This window comes from Vitis riparia, chromosome 13 (genome assembly GCF_004353265.1).
Source record: "Vitis riparia cultivar Riparia Gloire de Montpellier isolate 1030 chromosome 13, EGFV_Vit.rip_1.0, whole genome shotgun sequence".
Classification (NCBI taxonomy): domain Eukaryota; kingdom Viridiplantae; phylum Streptophyta; class Magnoliopsida; order Vitales; family Vitaceae; genus Vitis; species Vitis riparia.
Window position 1 is genome coordinate 23,459,085 of NC_048443.1, and position 25,772 is coordinate 23,484,856.

The following is a 25,772-nucleotide window of genomic DNA, read 5'->3' on the forward strand; positions in this document are numbered from 1 at the left end:
TTAGATAGAAAAATTAAATAGCTTCAACTACTATATTATTTTAAATATATATGGAATAAGAGTTTCGATATATTAAATTTGATGATCAATTTTTATATGCTTCGAGAAGGAAAAAATATTCAAATAATAAATTTATATTTTTTGAAGAGAAAAAATTTTCAAATAATTACAAGTGTTAAAATAATATGAGTAGAAATTTGTGTCAAGTAATATCTAAATATTTAGTGATTAATATGTTTTATATTTTAGCCATTTTAGATTTTTTTTTAATAATTTAGTTTATCATTTTTTTTTGTTCAAATATATGTAAAATAATCAAATGTTTTAATATGACTTTATCTCATTTAGCCCCCGCTTCATTTGTGGATAATAGTAAAATAAAAAATTATTTTAATTAATTAATTAATTAATTATTACTTTTGACTTTTTAAATATTTGTAAAATATTTTCATGAGTAAACAAAGCATGGTGGAATGTAAGAATTTTCTACATCAAAGATGTTGTGATCAATTTATTTATTTATTTATTTTGTAATAATGAGAACATGAAAATATATGGAGAAAAAAAAATAATTTTTTTAAATCACTATTATTTTCATCTATTTATAAATATTTTGAAATACATGCACATTTTAATGAGTTATTTTATTGTTTTCTAAAATGTCATTTTTACTTACTCTCTCATCGACACCGGTTAACAACTAGACTTTTTCACAAAAATGTTTCATTATTTTTACATTTATTATTATTATTATTATAAAATTTTGAATAATAAAATAATAAAACAATAATAATAAAAATCTAAAAAGAAGGAAAAGTTTACGTGGATCAGTCTAGTTGTCAATTGATATTAATGACATGGAAAGCAAAATGAGCATTTTAGGGAATAATCAGATGACTCGTTAAAAAATGCATATATTCAAATAATTTTTAAATTGATGAAGATAATACCAATTTTAAAAAATTGAGCTTACTTTTTCCCATATTTTTCTAATTAGTGAATCGAAATCCATTTTCCCCATAAATATAAATAAATGAAATAAGATCAAGTCAACTTGACATCCTAAACCTATCTTATCATTTCCTAAACCTATGGTAAATCTTATCATTCCCTAAACCTATTTTACCATCCCTACTTGAATTTGGGTGGAAGGTTAATAAGAGAATAAAAAGGAAGGGGGATATTCTTTATTAAAATAAAATGGAAAATTTGACCATTTTTATTAAGATAAAAATTATATAAGTTAGGATAAAAAAAAACAAACTTATAACCTAAATTACAATGGGAGGAAGTCAAATAAACAAACAAGAAAACTTTAATTTATAGCCATCTTACACATTATTAATTTTGTAATCTTCCTAATAAAACAAAACTTTACTCATCATGCCCAATCAGCCTCTTATCAAAATCATCTACACAAATAACAAACAAATAAACGTTATAAATTCAAAATATTGGTTATGTTTGGTTCCCGAAAAATGTGAGAGAAAAAAATAAAGAGGAAAAATGGAAGAAAAAAAAATAAAAAATAAAAAATAGATTCAAAATCAATAACTTATTTTTATATATTTCTTTAAACTCCTTTCACTTAGTTTCATCTATTATTTATTAAAAAAAAACCTATTATATAAAGATTAAATAATTTTAAAATATATAAATTTATAACTAATTTTAATTATATTTAAAAAAATTTATGGTGAATTTAAATATAAGAAAACCATTTTTCTTAATATTTTTTTTATTTTCTTAGTACTTTCATAAACAAACATAGTAAGGTAATTTGCAAATTAAGAATTTGACTTGTTAATTTATTTATCCCATGCCCAAAGTTATGCATTACCGCCTTTCTTGAGTAATTTTGTGATAATGTGGGGATATATTTGTAAATTCACAAATTCCTATTGGCCTTTTTCCAAAACACTCCGTACTTTAACTAAAAAAGCAGCTAGCTGCTAAACGCCTACCTAACGACTGCAACGCGAATCTGCAAACGACGTCGTATCAGTGTGCTACATCTGTTACCGAGGGTTGCTGCCAGGGACTTGGATTGACCTGTTAGGGTTATCCGAGTTGCAGAGCGGAGCCGGGAATTCTTCGGCGCGGCCGATCACTGATTCAATACGGTTTCGAATTATAGAAATCGATACAATCACCGATCTTTATCGTAAGAAATTGATTCAGTTGAGCGGATCGCAAGAATCCATGGGCACAGTGGCGGTATAGCATTTTTTTTTTCTCTGAAACGATGAATGTAAGCCACCCTGCGGTGCACCCAATTGAGGCACCTCCGCTCACCGATGCCGCCAACGGTGCGCCGAGGGCGCGGATGAAGGACATCCAAGGCATGCCGGGCACTCTTGGAGGCCTGGTGTTGCGGTTCTTCCAGTTCGCGTTTGCGGCAGTGTCGCTGTGTGTCATGGCCACCACCAGTGATTTCCCCTCTGTCACCGCCTTCTGGTATGGCATCCTTCTTTCTCTGTAGCTTTAAAATTTTTTAGATGCGTAGAACTTGGAAGTATAGATGCAGAACTGGAGTTGTTGCAAAGCTTCAGATCAGTTTTCAACTTTTTCACTGTAATTTTTACGCGGCGATGGATTTGTACGTAAACTTTTATTTTAAACACAGCGAAGAGATTTGGAATTCCCATGAAATGTTGAGTTTTGGCCTGAATGTTTAGCACGATTTGTTCTTATTACAGAGAGGGAGGTTTCTTTTTGGCGCTGGGAATGTTGGCGGATCCTGATATTATGGTCCCTTTGGAGTTTATAATGGTCAAGTCTTAGATATTGGATGTTTGTCTTTTAGTGAAATTTAGGAGCTGTTCATTTCATACGTATCTTCTATAACATTTATGCCAACGAAACTTCCTTATGTTTGGACAAGATCAACATTTTGCATGTCACGGTTTGGATTTGAGGGAAGTAACTACTTAAAATAACATGGTCAATACATATTATTTCATCACTAAATTGTAAATGAGCATGAACGAATTTTTGCTAGGTGGTAAGTTTAAGGGCTGGAGTTTAAAGGGTGTTAACTGCACAGATGGACTCTGATGTGTAGATAGGACCTTGGTGTTTATAAGTAGTGCCTAAAGGCTGATTCTTTGACAACACCAAGGAAACAAGTTGTTTTTAAAACACAAATTGATACAATGCTATAAAGGAATTACCTTTTTCTTCATGGGAACAGATCTTTAGTGAAAAAGAAAAATGGTTCTTGTATGTTCTGTCTGTATTTCTTGGCAAGATATGGAATGTGCTCCCAGTTTTAAAATACAGAATTAACACAAGGATTGCATTTTTTATTTTCTGTTTCATGGCATAATAGGATTTCCTGTATTTTCTGTGCCAGCTACCTTGTTGCTGCTGTCAGCTTGCAAAGCTCGTGGAGCCTTTCTCTTGCCATTGTTGATATATATGCACTTTTAGTGAGGCGCTGCTTGCGAAATTCCAGAATTGTCAGCTTATTTACAGTGGGTGATGGGGTAAGGGAATATTTGCATGGTATTTTAACAAAATTGAGCAGTTACATTAATAATGTAGACATGTCTTGGGTCTTGGCGGGCTTCTGTTATGTTGTCACATCATGTAGGCCAGGTTAGAAGGTGAACAATCTCAAGTTAAGAGATGAAGAAACTATTCTGTTTGGAAATTTTTATTCCCCAAAGTTGTTATCAAAGCCCATACCTTAGAGATTGGAGTAGCATTCCTGTGTAGGGTTTGGCATCATTTCCTTCTCGTCTTTGGCATTATCCAGTTCTCCTTTACATTTTATGAAATATTATTTCAGTGGTACTCTTTTTTTTTTTTTAAATAAATAAATTTCCCCTGTTGGATTGGGGGTGTTAAAAATCTGGCCCAACTCAATCTTGTTGGAATTGAGGAATCATGTAGTTAGCATCATCTTTGCTTTCTTTGGATCCTTTGATGTTGGTAGGGTTAATAATGGTGAAACTAGGAGCTTTATCAATAGGTTTAGGCAATTGAGAGTCAAAACTTAAAAATAAATATGAATAGGCGTACCTGCTGTTTCTATTCTCTGCAATTTCAACAATGTGTTTGTTTTGAAGTTTTTTGTGTGTGGGGTTCACATTAGATACTTTCTATGATGTAGGGAAACCTTGGGGTGGTTGTCTAAAATTAAATGGTTGGGCTAAAGCTTCAATCTTTTAGAATTTAAGGAGAGAAATGACGAACTAAAATTATGGGAGCTGGACAAAGAAAATAAAATATAGAAAAAGAAAAAAATAATGAAGAAAAATAAGAAACCTTAAGGGTTTCACTAAGGCCTTATTATTGGAGTCTCACCTAGAAGAAAAAGTAATAAAATTTCACCTTTGAAAATTAAATTGCAATATATGTATAAGACTTATTATTGTTTATCATTAATCTCATTTTACAGCAATTAGGCTTACTTGTAGGCTTTGGAAAACCTTAAAAATTGAATAAAAACTTAAGCTATGTAATAACTTATTATGATTCTTATTCATTCTTTAAAACTATGAAATCTTCTAAAAAATTAAAATAAAATTGAAACTTTCTTTTTAGAATTAGAAGCTTGACTTTATAGAAACCTTTTGTAATTAGAGTTTGTAATAAAGAATACTTTTAGAGTAGCTAACTTCTATGAAAACCCAAGGTTTCATTCAAGGTCAATGTCTTCATTTAGTTAGCGACACACAAGAAGGTAAACACCAATGACATGCCCTACAAAGCCCTTAGTTTTGATATTTGCTTTTTGTATATGGAAAGTGGAGAAACTGTGGATCATCTTTTTTTATAGTGTCCGTTGACTTTGGAGCTATGGTATTGACTATTTAGAGTAGCTAATTTGGATTGAGTTCCCCTACGAGTCTTTGTGAAATGATGATTATCTCATATAAGGACTTAGGGAGCTTCATTAGAGGCAAAGATTTTTGGCAAACCATTTGTCTCATATGTTTGGGTAGGAAAAAGATGCTAGGATGTTTTAGGACAAGGTGAGGACTTTAGATACTCTTTGGGACCTCATTCATTTCTACTCATCCTTTTGGGCCTCTTGGTCCACTACTTTAAAGGGCATTCCTCTCAATGTGTTCCAAACCGATTGGTATTCAGTGTGTAGATCAAAAGGTTGGGGTAGCAAGGAGAGGAGCATTCCGCTCATTGAATTGTTTTTTTTACATTCCTATTTGCTACTATATTGATGTATAAGTGTACTTAGTATTTTGGATGTGTCAAACATATTTTTTTATCAGGTCATTGTAGTTTAGGGAAGATTCTCCATTCTTCTTTTGTATTTCTTTATCCTCATTTAATACATTTTTTTATGAATAAATAAATAAATAATACTTCTAGATTTTGAGAACTCATGCAAACTTTAGGGGAAAAAAAAACTTTTTAAAAATAAAAATTTAGAAATGTGGAAACTTCTTTCAAGGAGAAATTTTCAATAAAATAATTCCAAATTTGAAATCAAAGTCAAATATCAATCACTTTCTAGAGAACCAAAAAAAATCTGCAAAATTACGTAAATATTCTTGATAAAGTAATTTGGGGTTTCTTGATTTCTTGTCATTTTTTTCTGGAGTAGATCTTGGAGATTTATCCCCATCATGTTTTAGGCACACACTGTGGTGCTCTGAAGTGTAGATCATGAGGAGGCATTGTAGCAATCTATTATTTGAGTTAATGGTTTAAAAGTTTTAAGCCATAGAGTTGATAGGGGAAGATCATTACTGGTGGCTTGGACACTAATGAAGGATATGGGCCAAGATTTATGGAGAGGCTGAGGAAGCATTAGACAATAATATAGTGTAGCAATTTGTATCTAATGGAGAAGTATCCTGTCCTTTATAGGAGAATTGCAGGTGAAAGAGCATGTTGTGGGTTGGTCAGATTGTGATTATCATTACAAACTTCCATAACTGGGAATAAGATAGTTTTTTTTAAGTTCTGTTATTCTTTCAAAAGCTGTATCCATAAAGAAAAATAGAGAAGTGAATGATCAGGAGGTTTGGCATGGAAGTGTGATAATGCCTTGTTCTTGGTTAATCTGTTCTTAAGATGTTGGAGGTTGGAGAATTATAAAGAGATTGCATTCCTGACCAGGAGGGTGTGGATTTCATCTGTTCCAACCAAGGCAGCTTTGTGTGCTGGGTTGTGTGAGGGGTAAATGATTGATGTTGGATCACTTGATCGGTTGAAATTGGATAATGCTGAAGAGGTGCATTATGTGTGGGATAGAGGAGGTAGGATCAAGGATGGGCAACTGGTCAAATCTAGTCTGTATTTTACATGGATGATAGTTAGGGTCTGCTAGGGTTTCTTCATAGTTTGGTACTGTTCCAAAAGAATACACTTGCAAGTTCATTAAATCCCACCCGTAATTAGATTAACGACATCTCTTTATATCATTAGTGTCAATTTTGGAGGAAAATTGGTAATAGACATAAAATCACTGATTTTGGTTTTATATTTGTTGTCATGTACTACTAGGCTAATTCTGTGCTGCTAGGCAAAATATTAGCCTAATAGAAGTTGCTCATTTGTAATTGGTCTTTAGTGTTGGTGAATATTCATGCTCTCATTGCTAAAGGGCACCTTCATGGGCTTGTGTATTGTATAGATGGTTTTTTTATAGGCAAATAAGGATAAACAAAAGGAGAGTATAGCACACTAGAAGTGTACATGTGTGAAAACAAAAAGAAGCAAGCAGCAACACAACTTCAATCTAGCACTTAAAGCTCAACTACTCAATAAAATCTATAAAGAATAGTGGACCAGCTTGACCATCAACTATAACATATGCCTAAGAGTCTAAGACCACATATATGGATTAGATATAAGGGAGTCTTTCAAAGATTAGTTAGACATGTCTCCTAAGTTATCACAAATTTAGGCATGTATCCTAAGTTATCTCCTTTTTCCTTCTTTCTATCCTCTATCATCAAGCTCAACTTCTAAGCAAACCAGTTCCATTCGTTCTTAAACATTCAAAGTAATCTCTAGCAAACCCTAATTGACCCCCATACTTTCAAATCCTATCTCTTATTTTCCTCTTTAAACCTTTTCACCTTCCAGCCACATTACCCAATCAACTTTAAAAGAAAAAGGGGAGAATCAACTTTTATATCATTGTGCTGCCTGAACCATTATTTTCTTCATCCAAATCCTTCTCATTTATTTTTATTTTATTTATTTATTTTTGTTTTGTGCTGGCTAATTCCTTCACTAATTCATCAAAGTATGGTCCTAATTTTCACACAATTGCTAACTGAGCAACCTTTCCATTTTTATAGGAAAAATAGATTTTCATTAAATGAGCTATCCTTCAAATAAGATCAAACAGAAGATTTTCAAGCTAAGATATCCAATTTACACTTGTGGAAGGGCTTTCTTTCTTGTTGGTTTCCCCACTTTGAGGGAAGGAATGAGCTCAAGATTTCTTATCAAGGGGAAAAAAAAGAAGGAAAATACGAAACATGAAGAAGAAGCTCTGAAGTTCCAAAATTAGTTGTCTAAATGAATGGTTTCTTAATACAGTCTCATTTTCTATATTTTTATTATGGATTTGAATTAGTAGAATGCTAGTTAGAGCAGCTAGGATATTTGCCAATTTTATGGAGTGAGAATAGGAAAAGGGTTACCCAATCTGCCATTCCTAGTGAGACGATGAGAGTCTTCTTCCATCCTACCATTAGAGGATGAGTGGAGCACTAATGAGGAAGGGCATGGAATTATATGATAGAGGTAGTGCTAATGCTTCTTGACACTTGGAAAATATGCTTTGTGCATAAATCTATGAATAGAGAGTTTAATGCACAACTAACTAAACAACCTGAATCCAAAAATCTTTGCTGTTGTAAACACCAGAGTTGAGGAGAAGAATTTTTCCTTGCATGATGAGAAATTCAGGCTTCAGACTGCTGGGACAGCTTGTCAGCTCTTTCATTCTCCTTTGTTCACAATTAACCATCTTATAGCCATACCCGAGTTAGATCAACTTTGTTGGAGTGGAGTACCAATCCTCTGCTTGAGTGAGAACTACAGGCTTTTGTGATCTGTCCCTTTCTGAAGCCAAGCACATTATTCATTTAGCAACTGCATCAAACTGCCTAAAGATTTTGATTAGAATCAAATGGGCACATTTTTATTTTTATTTTATTTTTAGGTTTTTTTATACGCGTGTACTGATTCCATGAAAGGGTGAACGAAAGGGGGAGCAGCATCAAATTCAGTAGGATTCAGTTTCTATGTTTTGGTTGCCATATAAGGCCAATTTTCTGTTTGCTTGACAACCCTCACTGTCATTTCATGATAGTCATAAATACAAGTCTAACCTTCATTCTCAAATTGTGTTGATAGTAATTTTCTTTTCTCTGACCTTGACATGAAAAGTAGTTGCATCCTCTAAACAGTGTAAGTGTAAGAGCTCAATTGGGAGAGCTGTTAATTTCTACTTTTAGCAGTATAAGAACTACTTTTGCTATGTGATTGATTTAAGGTTTGGAAACTATATTTCAGAAATGTTTTTATTAAAAATAGAATAATTTTTAAATTTTTAAAAATTTAATTACTGTAAAAATCTGCTTACTGCATCAGGTTTTAAAAAAAGTAGAGGTCTCCCCTGTTTTCCCAAAATGTGGATAAATCATGTCAAAAGTGTGAGACCCACATTTGTGAGTTTTATCCAAACATCATTAAAAATTGCATTGGACCTTCAAATGTTTCTTTTAGCATTTAAGAAGCACTTCTAAATAGGGCTCAGCCTTTTTCTCTGGTGGGTGCCTTTAGAATAGTCTGTTATGTTTGTTCCACAACACAAAATGATGGACCTCTTTCTCTCTCGTTTTCATTTTTCCTATTTTGGAATGTGCAGATTACTTCGACACTTACATTTGCTGCAGCCTGTGCATCTGCTGGTATAACAGTCCTTATTGGCAATGATCTTGATAACTGTGCTGTGAACCACTGCACCAGATTTGAAACAGCTACAGCAATGGCCTTCCTCAGTTGGTTTGCGGTCTCACCATCATTTCTCTTGAATTTCTGGTCACTGGCATCCAAGTGAAAGGAACCAAGATGGGATTCAACTCAATTCAACAAAGTCCAAAATCCCCATTACTTGGGGTAGCTTACTAAAGTATTATTCAAACTGTGTTCTTGGCATGATTTCCCTGTTGGTTTTCTCCCATTTACCTGAGATACTATGACCCTTCCTGTGTAAAATCAAGTCTGGTTTGGCATATAAATGCAGTTGTGTAACATTATGTTATAACTGCAAAAAAGGAAGCAAAGAAGAGAAAGAGTCCATAGTTTTGAGTGTTTGGATGGCTTAACTATTATTATGAAGAAATCTTAGGATCACTAGTTATATTGTTGTATAAACGCGACAGGCACATGGTTGGGGTGGCCCTGTTCAAATACTTAGTTGAGTACTAGTTCAGTAGAACTGTTATTTGTAGGAAAATTAGACCATACGTTGCTCTGTTTTTGCCTTGAGAGTGCAATGGGTTTGCTTGGGGGTGAAGAGATTTTCTTTCGTTATTGTGAATTATAATTCACGACACAGAATGAAATTATGAAAAATCAGTTTGTGAGCGAATCTCCGTTTGGTTGCAGAAAACTGTCATAGACATGCTCCACTTGATCATCAAAAAGCGACAACAGTTACCCTCTGCAGGGGAAAGGGTAAAACTCTTGGTTGCTGCTAGAAAATATAAATATTTTGGTCTCGATCAGTGTTAATGATTTTACGTTGCTATTTAAGATGGAATGATAGCCCTCCAAAATTGATCAGTGGGTACGTATAAGCCATCAATGATCTGTTGACCCTGGTGAACCATATTTTCAATTGGTTACCACCTGTAGGCTGACATTTATGGCTGCTAAAATTTTCCCTTTTGTTCAAGTATCCTTTTTAGTACAAAACCTTTCGGAACTGATGGTAGTCTCCTCAGAAGTCCTTCCTTTTGTGAAATGATTGATTTTCATGGCAAAATTGCTCCATAATGTCCTTAATCGAGCAGGCTTATCATCCAAGGCCTTATCTTTTTCATAGCCAAGTTACATGAAAGATATAAATGCTTTTCACATAAGCTAAAAAAGACTTTCGAGAGAAGCAACACCGTCTTTATTTTGTGGTACACTCCTTGTCAAAGCAAAAACGCTTCATTAAGAATCATCTAAACAATCCATGTGCTTTCTTTCTGGAGTTTGTCTGTGCGCTACTCTTCTAAAACTTAAAACAGAAGCCTTGTCCCTTTTGAACAGCCAATTCAAACAAGGTAAAAAGGTTTGATGCTTCCAGTTAAGTTACTACCTTAACCGTAAGCAATTGATTCTAAACGCTAGGCTGCACAGCTGTTTCCCTTTCTGCCAAAAAACAAATAGGGCCGGAGAATGATCAAATCAAACTTGGCGTCTGTTGATGGAACTGCTGGTAAACTCTCTCAAGCCTAAAAGCATTTGGTGCATGGAGAAAAACTAATTGCAAAACAGGGGAACAGTTTCCTTCTTTTGTCTAATTTATACAAAAGATATCAAAAGATATCTATCTACACAAAAGACCAGTTAATGAAGGCAAAGGCGAGGCAGTGAACGGTATTTTCTTCAGTAAGGACCTTCCAAGCAATGGCTTGCTCGAATGAAACATGACGCCCCATGGTTGACATACCAATTCCAGCTGGTACTAAAGCAAAACCCTGCAACATGAACATTCATTAACACCTCTGGTTTATCCTCCCTTAAATCAATTAGTCTTTTTCTTGATACAAGAGGACATTGCCTAAAATAATAACTGAAAGCGACAAATGTCAAGTTATCCGGTTATCAGTATTATTTACCAACCAAAATTACCTGCTGCATAACCTGGGGAACGACATTACATAATGCCTTCCGACCAGCCTCATCAAATATCTTGTCCAGTGAAACATCCTGCAAAGCTACCAGTGTAGTCTCCAGCATGTCAAGCCCTGCTTGGTTGGCAAATATGAAAACCGGGTGCAACTGCCAACCAGCCAGACAACCATTAAACCCTATCTCCTTAATTTGTTTCAGATTGTTTAATTTATCCATTGTTCAAATATCTCCTTGAAACTTTGCCAATGATATGATCAATACATGTATATCAAATATAAAAAACAGGTGTGAGATATAGCCAGCTTTACAGCATTTCCAATTCATACAAACCAAAATATATGGATGTCGTGAGTTCAAAGATGTATAATGTTTCTAGGTGAAATAAGATGCACACCTAATCCATGGCATGCTTTTCTTTTCCAGTTTTTTTTCCTTGCCAGATTGACAGATATGTTTTATTGCCTATAAATCTCAAAGAATTGTTTCACTCATAAACCATTGTCTTTCACAGGCAACCTAGTGGATCAGTTGAACATGGGTAAAAAAGGGTCACCGTCATAGACACGTACCTTCAATGAGCAGCATAATATGGCATCCTGATGATGCCAGAGCTGTTTCAACACCGAGTCTCCACCATGGTAATTAGACTTTAGCAATTGATCTCCTAAATGGAAACTGAAAAAGAAAGGAAAAAACATGTTAACCTTAGTTTCTCAACCATTGTTGAAACTTTTGTTTCTATGAAGATGATGGAAATTAGTTTCAAAATGGTTTATGCTTTAGGACAAGCCATTGAACACAGTAGGACATGTTCCATATTATGAGCATTATATGTACATATGAGATACTACATAGTTAGGACTGGACCATATCAGGAAAAAAAATTGACATTTATATACAACTAAAAATCCACACATGTATCAGCAGTAGAATCCTCATATGTATTGGCAGTAGAATCTTCAAATGAAATTTGTATATCTTCTATCGTTAAGGGATGATGTGCAAGTTATTTGAGAAAGGACTGAGTATACAAAGGTTCCCACAATACTAAAACTCTAAGAGCTTATTATACTATTATTAGGTTTGTTTTCTCATATGCAAAAACAACTAGGTATAGATATTTTTCCTAGTTAGGAAGAAATTATCATTTGAATGACTAAGGTTTTTGATCACTGAAAGGGGTAGTAATCCAAGTTCATGAAGTTTCATTTCCACATTTCCAACATGCACTGCATTCAACTTGCCTATAGCTTTGGCAGATCCAACGAGCAAGGGTGAGAGCTTCAGGAGAGCCTGAGGTTGACTTTGGCCTCCCATGCAATCCAGATGGGGTTATTGCCATAGCAACCCTCTGAACAGAGGAAATCACATTGCGGGCGTACTGTCGAGCCATAGTCACCACATTTCCCTGAAGATGGCTCTCAAAAAGAAACTGGAAGGCAATAATCAACACTGAGCGAGAATCACTAGATGAAGCTGTGCATCCAGTAGCGTCGGATGAGCGTACTTCAAGATTGGATGCTAGATTCATCATTCGTTTTGCAGCCAACATATCTTGTCTGTCACACTGTAAAAAGAAACTGTTAGAAATAATAACTTAAAGAATACACTTACCTAACAGTTGAAACATATATAACACCATAGAATCTTAATGTTTGAAATCATTTAAACCCATAACTTGTACTGAGACAAGTCATCCCATTTACAAGCTCTGCCTAGATGATAAGATGACTAATGTACTCAAAGCAGACACTCTTGACAAGCAGAGTTAGTCTAAGTTTCATTTAGTATCAGCAAGCTCAAGAGCGTCTCAAAAGGAAGGCAAAAAAGATACTTTCAGTTGTCCTTTTTCATCCATCTGCTTTAACACTCTTAAACTCACATAGACATGGATATGCATTCACTTATATCCTCATAAACATGACTCCAACAGGCTAATCACAAGATTTTGGCAGTCCTAGAAAGAAGATGCTCTTTTGCAAGACTGTTCAACAATGAGAAGTAGTTAAAAAAGTAGTACGACCAGTGACAGAAAGGACAAGGCAATACTAATGCTTCTTTCAGCATAAGCATTGTCCAACTTGACAAAAATACCAAGCATATCTGAGAGCACCATCCCCATTTCTTTATTATTCTGATAAAAGAACCTCAACATGAGAATACATTGAAATAACGAAGCAAAATTTCAAATTACCAGGGCAACATATAGTAACAATTTGATAAACTGTACAGTCACCATCTTCTGAAATAAACATCTAATGAAGTACTAGATAACAACATTTGCCATGGAAAAATAGTTCAAGAGGAGCACATGTTAACTCAACTGTTTTTGAATCCAACTCCAAGATCCGAAACCCAGAGGACAGAATCGGAGCATCATCTGGAAACATTTCATCAATTGGAGAAAAAACTAGTTCTGAGCAGGCTTCCCCAGCATTATCATCCACTCCATTACAAATCTGCAAGTTATTTGCAAACATATCACATCCACTATGTCAAAATTCTGCAAGTCATAACACACACACCAAAATGTAAGGGACCTTTTTGCCAGCAAAAATAGAGTGGCTGAGCAGAGTATAACATTTTCAACAAATTTGATTTTTCCAGATGTTTTTTCAACTTTGGAAAATCAAATTCTTTTATGAAGATGTACTAAGCATGGCAGGTTAACCTGTGTGGGCCATTATTTCATGGCAATTTATGATTCTAAGTCAAACTGGAGCAATTCTCAAATGTGAAAGGAGCGTTGTGTGTGTAAGCACACGCATGTATAACAGGCAATATTCAAGGAAAAGCATGCATACAATTTTCTCAACTATAATCACCGAGAGACGCTGAAGAGAACACCTGTAAAAGATGAATGTTCCTCCACATAACAGAAGCCTCTTCTTGGCTGAGAGCATGGCCTTCAAGTTGAATTATTTCTAGTATCTGGGATGCAAAACAATAATTACAGTCCAAATAATTACAAAATACATAGTAACGAAGTAAAATAGAATCATAGCTAGGGCTATATGATGAAAGCCAAATCATGAAATAGTAAATTCCATCTACTGTATCTTCATTGATTGACCAGACAGAGAGACCTAAAATTCTAATAATGAACAGACCTCATTTTCAGCTGTGATGCCAAGAGACATGGTAGTTTGGTTGCCAGAAAACTGGGAGGGGCTCAATCCGGGCAAAGCAAACGTGTCACCTCTCAATGATGCAGCGGCATATGCATCAACACTGAAATCAGCCCACTCAGAACGGTGCTCCCTCAGGAATCGAACCATCAGTGAAGGGGAAACATTCTAGCAAAGGGATCATAAAACATCTGATCATCATACAGTTAAAAGAGTTGATATTGCTCTACATTTAATCTGTAAACCAACAAAATTTATTCTCAGATTTCATCAGAATACTCATCGAAGCTTGACATCAACACAATCACTTACTTCTAGTATGGATAGAATGTTGCTATAATCACAGGAGTCTAGCCAAAAGAGAATCTTAAATGCTGTCAATCTATTAAGCTATGTTTGGTTCATAAAGCAAAGCAATGTGCACTGATATTCCTTATGTTATCAAACAACGCTAGATGGTAAGGGGCAGGATAAAATGTTTTGCTAATATCTAAAAAAAAAACAGAACTCATGTTTTGCTAAAAAATCAAAACTCAACAAGGTTTCAATTTCAAACTTCCTTTGACAGACAGTTCAATTAGTGAAGCAGAAGAAGTAATGCCAATAACGTATTTTACTAGGACCAATTAGAGAAAAAGCTCCCAAAAGATCATTGTAATTCCTCAATTTTGAGCTGGCAGATTTCCTTGGAGAATGCTATTCATCCAGACATCAACATGAGTTATTAAGTTTCATAAACTAAAAATACAATACTTATATTTCCTTCCCATGTCAAGGTCAACTTTCCAGGAAAAGTAACTTATCTAGAAATGCCTAACAAAGTTAGCAAGCATTCACCAATAAACAGGAATACAATACCATCCAATAATAGATGTCATAATAACTTTAAAGGGATCATCCTGCAACTCACCTGGAGTAGCATGGCAGCCTTCACACAGAGAATTCCTCCAGGCAAGGAAAGAGCAGCTGTCGAATTTGAAATGGTGCTCAAGTTCTTGGCTGAGTTTACAGATATTATTAAATCTTCAGCACCATCGATTTGCATCAGTGACCAGCCATCATCATTAAATCCATTGATAGCATCATTGAATCCTCTACAGAAATCAAGGAAAAGATTGGAAAACAAAAAATTCAATTTCCAAGATATTCTAGTGCCATGATTTCTACAAATGCATTCTCAATTCAAAAACCTTAATGCCAACCACATGGTGTCAGTATGTCAACATATATACTATAGAGATAGGTGTATTAATGTACTACACAACTATATGTATCATGAGAGGAGAAACAGAAGAACAAAATATTATAGAACTCACCTGCTCAATTTTTGTCTAAAAGCTCGCAGAACAGCAGGCTGCTTGCCCAAAGTATGTGTTACATCTCCACTTGTTTCCTGAGCTATTTGCCTAATATGGTGCAGAGCCTTCACAGAAAATGCTGACTTTAGTTCTAAAGAAGAATGCCTTAATTTTGAGAAGGATATAACTATATCATAATTCATAAGCAATTCTAAGTTGAAATTAAGCACATGATGCCACATGCCAATACAGGAAACAGTAAACCAGTTTCAGAAACTACATCTTGGATTTCAGACAGTAATTCCATCCTCCTCTTACTTCAATTAACATTAACCTTAACTTCCCACCCAGTTTAGTAAAAGAGAATGATATGATTTGGGGGAAGTTGCCATAAAACCTTTGTTTTAAATAAATAGAGAATTTTTCTCCAACCAATTTACCTCTTAAGATGGAAAAGAGAAAAAATAATGCCTATATGACACATCAAAGCTCAGGCTTAGTCCCAGGGAATGCTTGTCTGTTCATCTATCCTTTGTTACTATGTCACTTAAAATAAAACTCAAAAAGGAATTCCACATCAAAGATTATCATGAACATTTAATTCTACCTTCATTTGTGAGTGTCTAGGGCCAGGGTACTTTGTCTTATGTTTAACAGTTGGCCCTAACACAAAGAGGCCCCAACCCCTTGCCACTTCAGTTAAGCCTCAGGGGCAAAGTGTATGCATGGGTAATACATGTGAAATATATGTTCTTTTTTTTTTTTGATTAGTATGTGTGACATATATGTTGCCTACATGGGATCAGGTTGGTGCCCATGGAGGGAGCACAATGGAAGGATCTCTAGGGGCAATTTTTTGGCAATTAAGCTAAGAAAAAAAAGAGTTTTGTGGTCTCTCCATGTGTTTGGAAAGCAGAACTGACAGCAACTAGGACACGTTCTTTCTTAGATTTTACTGATGGCATGGGTAGTCCCTGAAGACAGCTATGACAGGGTTGTTTTGATAATTTTTTTTTCTTTTTGTTCTTGCCTATCAAAAATAGCTTCAATTTTTGGCCAATACATTATTTTAGTAGAATTATCAAGAGGAGGAGCTTGAAGAACCATAGACTGCCTGTGACCCAAATTTTAGTGCATGAGGATTCAATTATTCAATCTCTTTTTTATCCATAACTTTTTTTTAAAGAAGCTGACACAGTGATATGCCCAATGGGTAAATTTTCTTTATATGTTTGTGAGCCAGTGCTCTTTCAGTGTTCACCTAGGAGAGATTGGTGTTAAGGAATGTGACTGAAGATTTCAGCCATACTAAGAGTGATATGATCAACCAACTATTCAAAAGTAGCTGAGAATGTCCTGTCAAAAAGGACTGATCTTGGAGAGAGGAGGGAGAAAGGATTCACCAAAAATGAAAAATGTGTCCTAAAACAATATTGTAAAAGGTAGAGATTAAGCCTTAGCTGAAATTAAGAAGAAATGGAATTTCATTTTTTATTTTTTTTGATAGGAAGAAGAAATGAAATTTTTAAATCAGAATTTTAAACAAAGAAATAGTAACAAAGCAACAACAAGATAAAAGATTGTTTTGGGGCATGCAGAGACTTTAAGCACAATGGATGGACCAGTATCTAAATTAAAGTGGGACCACGACAACAGCTGAGTGAGGTACACCTAACATTTTGAGAGAGGAGCACCATGATTTTTTTTAGAGGCAAAAATTGGATATATATTAATAGGGCCTAAGGAAAGGGCACACCAAAGTACATATGATGTACACAATAGGCACCAACAGACAAGCAAAGAGAAGAGAAAACACAAAAAAAAACCAGCTCCCTCTCCTCACTTAGAACTAAGTCAATCAATAAAACCTATCATGCCAAATGAATGATCATTGTATGTACACTCTAGCCTATTCCAAAAAAACTCATAAAAAGAAGATTTAGGGCTTGTTTGGTGATTATTTTTTAAAACAATTTTATATTTTCCAAAACAAGAAAACACGTTTGGCAACTAGAAAATAGAAAACTATTTTCTCTCCTTAAAAATAGAAAACATGGTGTTTTAACTTTTAGTTGTTTTCACTTGCTTTCTAAGGGTTGTTTTAAAAAATAATTATACAAATATAGAGAATGATTAAAAATAAAGCACTATATATAAAAGTTATTTTTAAAACATATTTAAAAACATAGAAATGTTGATTTCCAATCCATTGTACCCCAACACAGATTTATAAAGATGCAACAAATGCTGAGACTCCAAATTCCCCATAAAAATATTAACTAGGACAATGAAAAGAATTGGAAGGAAATACAGAAACTAGAATCTGTAAGAGTTTTGCTGTGGAAGAGCATAAAAAAAGTTGAATATTATTCATCAAAATCTGTGCTTGATAACTCAAAAAACATCAATAAGAAAGAGCATGGAAGTCATAAAGCCCACTGGCTCAACAACTGGAAGTGTTCACTTTGCATGCTATATCTTCGATCTAGCATAAAATTAACAAAAAAGTAAGAACAATAAAACATGAATTTCTGGAAAATTTACAGCACCATTCCGCCAGATTTTCTCTTTTGTAGTCCTTTCAGAAGCTATATGTCAAAAGTTTAAGGTTATCTATCATGTTAGTATTTGGAATGGGGCAGCAGATGAGAGAGAGGCAATCTTAACACTTTGAATGCAATTGGTCATGGCCATCCTTAACATTCATGGGTATTCTTTCAAGAAACTATCCACCATAATGTTTCCATCAACAATTATAAGATAAAATAATCTACATGCTTTCAGGATTCAAAACAATTGGCCACTTACAGCAACTGTCATCTTCTGTGCCACAAGTTTGGAAGACTTGTAAAGTGGTTGCAGCACCTCAGGTACACTCCATGCCTACAAGGATTGTGAAAATAAGTCTATAGCAAAGAATGTCTTAAAAGATAACTGCTAGAAACCAAACCTCAAGATCTAGGTGATCAACAATGTGAATGATTGAACCTCCCCCCTCACAGGGCCGAATCAAATAGCCACTGGGCAGCATCTTGGCTCTGACAAATTGTGAAGCGGTAGAGGGATTTGGGCCAGCACCAGACCCAGACATTGATCTCTCACATACCTTGAGATATTGACATCAAGTATAAAAAGCAAATTAGATTAAGTTCAACTATACCCTGATAAAATTTTCTTAAAAATTCAGTTAGAAGTATACAGCCAACTAGACTATTAGCATATTCATTCAAGTTATCACTTCAATAAGAACTCAAAAAATATAAGTTCTGATGGCTAGCAAACCAAAGGTACTGACTGATAGACAAAGGTTCAGGTATCACTGCATATCAATTGGCATTGCATAAGTGCCAGAAGATGGGTTCTACTTCAAAATACATGTGACTCAACACTCAAAGTTGATAATTTTTTTTTGATAAATTACACTCAAAGTTGATAATTAAACACATCCTTAAAGATTGAATCAATATGACTAGTAGCAAAGGGGAAAATTCCATAAGTCTAACAATTCCTGTGATAAAATAATAAATAGATCTAACAATTACAGGTACTGCTGTGATTGTTTTTGGTTGGAAAATATGACATTCAAACATGATCACCAAATATCTTAAATTCGTGTATGACAGCAGGAACACTCAAAATATGTCATTTTCATAAGAGATCTATGTAAAAAGCACCAGATGATCAATGGAAAGAAGTCAAAGAACATTTACCACATTAAATCATTGCTCCAAAGTTCATTATTTCAAAAAATAACAAATGAAAAAATAGCAAACAAGTAAACTGCAACTGCAATTACCACAAGGCTGCCATCTTCTAAACTTGAAGTATATCTTAGAGTCCAGAAATCACGTGCAGGAGCCAGTGTAGTTGGAGCATAAACCTGAAAGAAAATATTAGTGCTTTATTAAGGAAATCAAAAGGTTAAACCTCCATACTATGCTGCTGTAAACCCAGAAGCAAGAAAATAAAGTAACAACATTCAACCACTTCTGCTCACTTGCATGTATATCAGTTCAAGTATTCCCCCATTTCCCGCTGGAAACTTGGCGAAGACTTCCAGTTTCCGACAATCTCTGAACCAAGATTGTCGGTCTTTGAGGATCTCCATTATCTATCAAAGAAAGAAAACCAAAAGATCAGTTTTCAAGCATATAACAAACAAATAAAATGGAAAACTGCTTTTTGTCATTATCAATATATTCATTTTGCTTATTAAAAAAAAAGTAAGATGGACAACCGGAACACCACAAGCAATGGAATAGCAACTCCTTTCAATTTTTTACTAGACATATTTCTTAAGGCTATGTTTGATTCTTGGAAAATTTGAGCGAAAAATGAGAGAAAAAAAAAAAGTAGAAGGATGAAAAAGTAAAGGAAAATAAAAAATATATTTGAAGTGAATAAATTATTTTTATGTGTTAGTTCAAACTCATTTCACTTATTTTAACTCTTTTATACAAAGATTAAATAATTTAAAAATGCATAACTTTTTAACTAATTTTAGTTTTATTTTATTTTCTGTCGCTTTTTCCATAATAAAACTAAACATAAGAAAATTATTTTTCCTAGTATTTATTTTCTTTCCTCAATACTTTCCTAGAACCAAACATAGCATAAGTGTCTTCCAATTATCGTTTGGACATGCATAGTTGATGAAATAAATTATAAGTAATCCCATGAAAATATGTTTTATTCATCTAAAATTTTAGAAAGTGGTTGTTCTCAATTTTATGGAAGATTATGGAATCTACTCTGATAATACCAGTGGTTACCTCTGTAGGTTCTAAAGATACAAGACTGCAGGCTCGTGCTGCCACTCCATTGCAACTATGGGAAATGGCAACAGTCCCGACCGAATCCGGACCAGGCTGGACTCAAAAGAGAAACAAGCACAAGATGTAAATGAGTCAGCTCTACAAGGATAATGAAAAACATACATTTGATAAGTAAAACCTAAAGTTTGAATCAATGTGATGCAACACACTTGCACACCACACATGTATAGATATAAATATATGAAGATAATATAAAAAAATACCTTCATCCCAGGAATCTGGACCCAATCAACAGCAGTTCCCTTAGCCTTTGAAAGGAACTCCCCCATGGCCTCCTCAGCTATTGAGAGGAGCCTGTAGAACATAAAGGATTAAGTGCATCAGCAGCTGCAATTGAAAAAATGATAGCAAACCTACATCAAAAGTGGAGTTCTACAGAGGTCCATATTGCTGATGGTTAACATTACCCAATAGGATTATTTCCAGTTCTTGAAGAATGTTGAGGAGTAGCAACCAAAGAATCACATCTTGTATCAGTAGTTGTTGCAGTTACCTGCATAGAAATCGACAATAAGCAAAAAAATGTGATAAAGCCTCTGAATTAGCAAATTAGTTTATTACCATCCATCTTAGTTGCAGAAGTATGCTTAGGTTCTGTATGGATCATGGAAAGCGTGAGGTAAAAATAAAAAAATAAGTTTGAGATCAATAAAAAATTTTCTTCAATCACTCTCCATTTAATTCCACTTTTATATGGATAATGACAATTTGAAAATGTGTCAACTTTGTAAATAATTTTCAATACATTTTCCTTCATATCTTCCATAGAAAATCAAAGAAAAGAATGTAAGGTTCCTTTTCTTGTTCCTTAGTACTTTCAAATATCCAAATGAAGTCTTAATATCTCCTAAAATAACAAGGCTTAGTATCTCTCAAAACAGAAAAGGAAAATTTTCTCAATAAAATTGTAAAGATATCAGGAAGCCATAATATGGACAACTTCTCTACATAAAAACACATTAAAACTGTTAAAAATTGTTGTAAGAAACATGATAGAAAGGGGGACCCCATTGAGGTATGGAGAGATAACACCCTTTTAAATCGAGATTGTCCCCTTCCATAACATAAATCACAATGGATAGCGTACAAACTGCAATGATGCAAAGAACCAGACAAAATCAAATATAAGATGCATCCAAGTGCATCTACTTTTTAAGCATAGCAATCATATCTTGAATAAGTTCTAGCAACAAAAGTTCTCAATAAGTTAACCAAAATAAAAATAAAGCAGAAGGGAACAAAATCACAAGAAACAAAGTCACATGGAACAGCTTGCAATAGATTGGCCATACATTTTGCAATTGTTGCTTCATGTATCCATTCTCATATACTAGCTGTGACACCTGTTTTTGAAGCCGTTCATTTTCCTCCATCAACAGCTTATTCATTGAATTCAGTTTCTTGTTCACAGACTGAAGTTGGACAGCCTCTTTCTTCTGCTTCTCCCGGCACCTGCAAGAAAAAGGAAAAATGTTAATAAAATGAGATATGCCTTTCTACTCAACAACAGAACTCTGAATTGCATCCTCAGAATCAACTTAGTACAACCTGGAAACCAATTTGCTGTCTAATGAGCTTAAGCCCCGACTCTAAAAGATTGATTCTCACTTGAAAACAAGCAAATTTTCAGGAATGGTGTCTTCAAAATGATAGAAAAAGCATGGAAAGTATTATAAAATTATCTTCATCTTCTTTCTCTTTCTTATCTCGCCCTTTCTGTACTTGACCAAATCAAAATAACTTTTTTAGCATTAAAAATTCAAACTTGAAAGCAGGTAACGACAGCAGCACCATTGAAAATCACCATGCAATTCCAAGAACATAAAGAAACCACTGTAAGGAAGCCGTTGTTCTCGTGCAAGCGAATCACAACAAACAACAAATTTCAAGAAAATAGCACAACTGATCCACCATTCCCAACCCAAACCCCCTAACCTGCGGTTCTGAAACCAGACTTTGATCTGCTTTGACTCAATGTTGGAAAGAATCGGGCACTCCCGGATCAGCTGCTGCCGGCGAGTGGAGCTGGGCTTCGGACACTCCGCGTACACCCTCTCCAGCGCCTCCACCTGCTCCGCAGTGTAACGCACATACTTTCCATCGCCGCCGCCGCCTCCCCCCGCGCCGCCCCCGCTGCTCTCACCCTGAGCTCCAACCGTCGCCGCCAACTCCTCCATCGCGTAGCCCCAACCTCAACCTCAACAACCAACAAGCCTCCCCCCTCTCGAGCTTTGGAGAGTCCGTCTAGGGTCCGATTAGGTCAAAACGTAAAGTGACGAAAGCAGAAGCAGACTGAACCAAAACAAAAATATTCGAAAACACATCTGTTTTGCTTTGTTTTATCTGCTGCGAGAAACGCCCCCAGTGTTGTCAAAAGCACCTGGTTTTCCTCCTCTTCAGCTTCCATGATTTGGCTTCCAACATTGTGAGCCTTTTTCAAGAGAAACGAAAACAACAGAGACCAGAGAGAGAGAGAGAAAGAAGAGGGAGACCAGATAACGAAGTAAATGAAGGCGAGGGTTTAGATGAGGAGACAGCTCAACAACTGATACTCTGATCGGCCATTAAGATTTGGGGTTGAACAACTATGAAGTGTGAAGGACGAGTGAGAGCGGTCTCTGTAGAATCAGCTCCTTCTGACTTCCACCGGATTTTTCGCTTCCATGGATTTATTGTATTTGTATTTCTGAATTTGTTGAATACTCCTTCCTTTATTTATATATATATATATATATATATATATTTTAAATAATTATCATATTTAAATAATTATGATATCTCTATTCTCTCATAATATATATACACATATGGGCTCCTCTTAATCTACATTTGGGAAGCTTTTTTTAGGTTAGAACCGAAAAATATTTACATGATCGGGTGTAACTCGTTATAAATAATATCAAAATTGATTATTAATCTGGGATTTATTTGGCCCATAATAGGTGTTTGTTTATTTAGCCGTATAGGAACAATATCTCTGCGAGTGGTTACAATAATACTATTATTTATTATATCTCTAGGGGCCGTTTGGAAGGGTGGGTCTCACATTTTTTGTTTTCTTCATCATTTTAAATACAAAAGAAAAACCTGCTATTACTGTCCAAACAATTCCCCTATTCTACCCCCACTCAATTCCGCTATGTGTAATTTCTGACAAAATCAAAAATATTTTATCCACATGTTTTTTAAAAGTATTTTCATGAATTTTTCAGCTTCCTTTACACGTACAAATTGCTCATTACATGTCACTTTTACTCTTTTACCCCTTTCCCCCTTTTTTTTGTATTTGGTTGATTATTGGTATTTTTTTTATTGTATCCCATCACCTCAAAATCACAATACCCTTTAAAGGAGTATGAATTTAGCATACCCTTTTTTTTGCTAAGCCAACTAATTTTGATGATAACAAAGTAAAGGTTGAAAAAATTAATGATTTTATTATTTAAGTGCATAGACCAAAAATGGTTATGTCATTTCATATATCAAAATTTGAGTGCATCTCTAAAGAAAAAAAAAATTAACAAAACAAAATATAATTAAAGAAGAGCCGATTTTTAGCAAGAAAACTTGAAGATGTAAACGAAAATCTAGTTAGATTTTTTTTTTTAAGTTTTATGATTGTAAATTAAATAAAAATGTAGTATATATTGATGATAAAGACCCTATCTAAGTAATAGAAAATTATTTTGAATATAAGAGCTTATTTAGTAGTGTGATTTAAAAACAATTTTCTGTTTTTAAAAATGGAAAATCGTTTTTAAATATTTTTAACATTGTTTGACCATTGTTATTTGAAAATAATATTTAAAAATAAAATGAAATAGAAAACAATTTTTAGAGAACAAATAAGAGTTATTTCATAGTTTTTAACCATGTTTTCTGAAACTTATTTTAAAAAACTATTTTTAAGTTTAAAAAAACGGTTTTTAAAAACAAGCTTCAGAAAACATATATATATATATATATAATCAACTTTAAAGTTTATAAGAAGTCAAGAGATTAAATTGAGACCTTTTAATTTAAAAGTTAGTTTAAGTCTTAAAAAAAAATGGTTCAAAGTTCAAGGGATTTGAAGGTATCAAAAGTTCTCAAATAAAGCCCAAAGATTAGCAAAGGTGTTGGTACAACACATGTGATTCACCTATGGTCAACTTCTTTCCCTATTTCAAGATAAACAAAGAAAATCATGAAAGAAAAAATTGTCTGCCATTAGTCAACCTAATGGACAACATGGTTGACCTCTTCTAGAGAGCTTGGGTCCAATGAGTGTTTGACTTCACAGCTACAAATGCTATACCTTACATATATTTAACATAGACCCAACACTTTACAACTCTATTAAGAGTATTTTTAACAACTTCAAGAATGTTTTTAACTTACATTTGCTAACCTTCTTTTAAAGCACCCAAACTTGAGCATTAACTTGCCCACTACTCTTTTGAAAGGGTTTCTTGTATTATTCATTGATTGTAACCTTCACAAAAAGAGAATTAAGGAGACTCCTAATTGAAAAGTGAAATACCTTAAGGCTTGGGGATGAGTTAGAGGGCGTTGACATATTTGGGTTGTCAAACCGTAATAAATCATCTTGTTTGCATCCTCTCTTCTTTTACTCTTTTTAATTTCAACACATTAGTTTCTTTATCTAAAAAAATTTAAAATAGACTATCATCTAATTCACTGCACCTCTTGTGATTACTTACGATTACTTAACAAAACTCTTCATTTGGTATCAAAGTTAGATCTTTTGAAATAGCTTAACTATTGAAGAGAATCCATTATGAAAAGATATCTCGTAATAAAAAATAAAATAAAATAACATTTTTTTCAATGGACGTATTGTAGTTTTTGAAAAAAAAAAAAAAGGGACTTAGTTTATAAAATATTTGGACTATGAGCTATTGACTGCAAATCTCTCTTGTAATTAAATTACTAAAGTTTAAATATATGATAATTTTGGCCAAGAGACACCAAAGATATGGTTATCATAACTTTGTAATATTTCAAGTGATTGTTTTCTTGGATCAATACTAATGTGTTCAATTTTTTTATATTAAGAGGATTAATCATTTGATAGATTTAATGAAACCACAATTTAAATGAACATAAATAAAATATTGATAAAGAATTCCTAAAATATTTAATGTTATAAACAAAATAAAATAAAATATGCTACAGAGTTTTTCAATCCAATGTCTAATATTTGGAGAAAGCATTGTAAAATCTAGAATCTAGGATCCAAGGTATTCAAGATCAAATTGAATTTCAAAGACTTTTGGAACTTATATTTTTTTTTTCGAAATTTCTTAAATTGATTAAATACCATTATTAATTTTGGTTTTAAGCTCTATTCAATAAAAAACTTACAACCATTTTGTAGATTTGATCTTTATATTTGTTAATAATAGGATCAAACTAAGTTAACTAGATATCAAGTGTTAACTAAAACCATGCATACACATGAGCAAAAGATAAAGAAAAATACAAAATTTTTAATATGGTTTGACAAGTAATGTGATCTATACATTCACAGAGTGCACAAATACTCAACAATTCATTAATCAAAAGAAGGAAAAAAAATTACAATGTTAAACTCTAAAAAAAACCTTCTCAATCACAATCGCGCTCTCTAAAAAAAACCTTAAAAAACACAATAAGGTTAAATA

The 25,772-nt window shown here is 33.9% G+C and overlaps 2 protein-coding genes across 4 annotated transcripts; one reads left to right on the forward strand and one right to left on the reverse strand.

Annotated features, from left to right (window-relative positions):
* Positions 1-1,970: 1,970 nt before the first annotated feature.
* Positions 1,971-9,586, forward strand: LOC117927601 (CASP-like protein 5A2). Its single transcript, XM_034847201.1, has 3 exons — positions 1,971-2,457; positions 3,356-3,488; positions 8,864-9,586. Exons 1-3 carry the CDS (start codon positions 2,246-2,248, stop codon positions 9,053-9,055), a joined length of 537 nt encoding a protein of 178 aa, XP_034703092.1. The 5' UTR covers positions 1,971-2,245; the 3' UTR covers positions 9,056-9,586.
* Positions 9,587-10,062: 476 nt separating this feature from the next.
* On the reverse strand, positions 10,063-22,769 carry LOC117927599 (homeobox-leucine zipper protein REVOLUTA-like). Of its 3 annotated transcripts, none has more exons than XM_034847198.1 (18): positions 22,042-22,767; positions 21,399-21,558; positions 20,514-20,599; positions 20,310-20,400; positions 20,044-20,139; positions 19,269-19,382; positions 19,068-19,151; positions 18,222-18,377; positions 18,080-18,154; positions 15,290-15,396; positions 14,884-15,067; positions 13,956-14,141; positions 13,693-13,776; positions 13,170-13,304; positions 12,090-12,412; positions 11,415-11,520; positions 10,843-10,992; positions 10,063-10,688 (listed from the first exon to the last, which is right to left on the reverse strand). In XM_034847198.1, exons 1-18 carry the CDS (start codon positions 22,281-22,283, stop codon positions 10,542-10,544), a joined length of 2,526 nt encoding a protein of 841 aa, XP_034703089.1. In that variant the 5' UTR covers positions 22,284-22,767; the 3' UTR covers positions 10,063-10,541. The 3 variants fall into 3 exon arrangements, with proteins under 3 accessions (XP_034703089.1, XP_034703091.1, XP_034703090.1); XM_034847200.1 differs by lacking the exon at positions 22,042-22,767 and adding an exon at positions 21,911-21,999; XM_034847199.1 differs by lacking the exon at positions 10,843-10,992 and having other exon boundaries at positions 22,042-22,769.
* Positions 22,770-25,772: the final 3,003 nt, after the last annotated feature.

Coding starts and splice junctions, on each gene's coding strand:
- LOC117927599 (XM_034847198.1), bottom strand. CDS start 22,283: ATGGAGGAGTTGGCGGCGACGGTTGGAGCTCAGGGTGAGAGCAGCGGG. Junction 21,559..22,041: donor GTCTGGTTTCAGAACCGCAG/GTTAGGGGGTTT, acceptor TTTTTCTTGCAG/GTGCCGGGAGAAGCAGAAGA. Junction 12,413..13,169: donor TGGAGTTGGATTCAAAAACA/GTTGAGTTAACA, acceptor TTCTTTTTACAG/TGTGACAGACAAGATATGTT.
- LOC117927601 (XM_034847201.1), top strand. CDS start 2,246: ATGAATGTAAGCCACCCTGCGGTGCACCCAATTGAGGCACCTCCGCTC. Junction 2,458..3,355: donor CCCTCTGTCACCGCCTTCTG/GTATGGCATCCT, acceptor TTTCTGTGCCAG/CTACCTTGTTGCTGCTGTCA. Junction 3,489..8,863: donor TATTTACAGTGGGTGATGGG/GTAAGGGAATAT, acceptor TGGAATGTGCAG/ATTACTTCGACACTTACATT.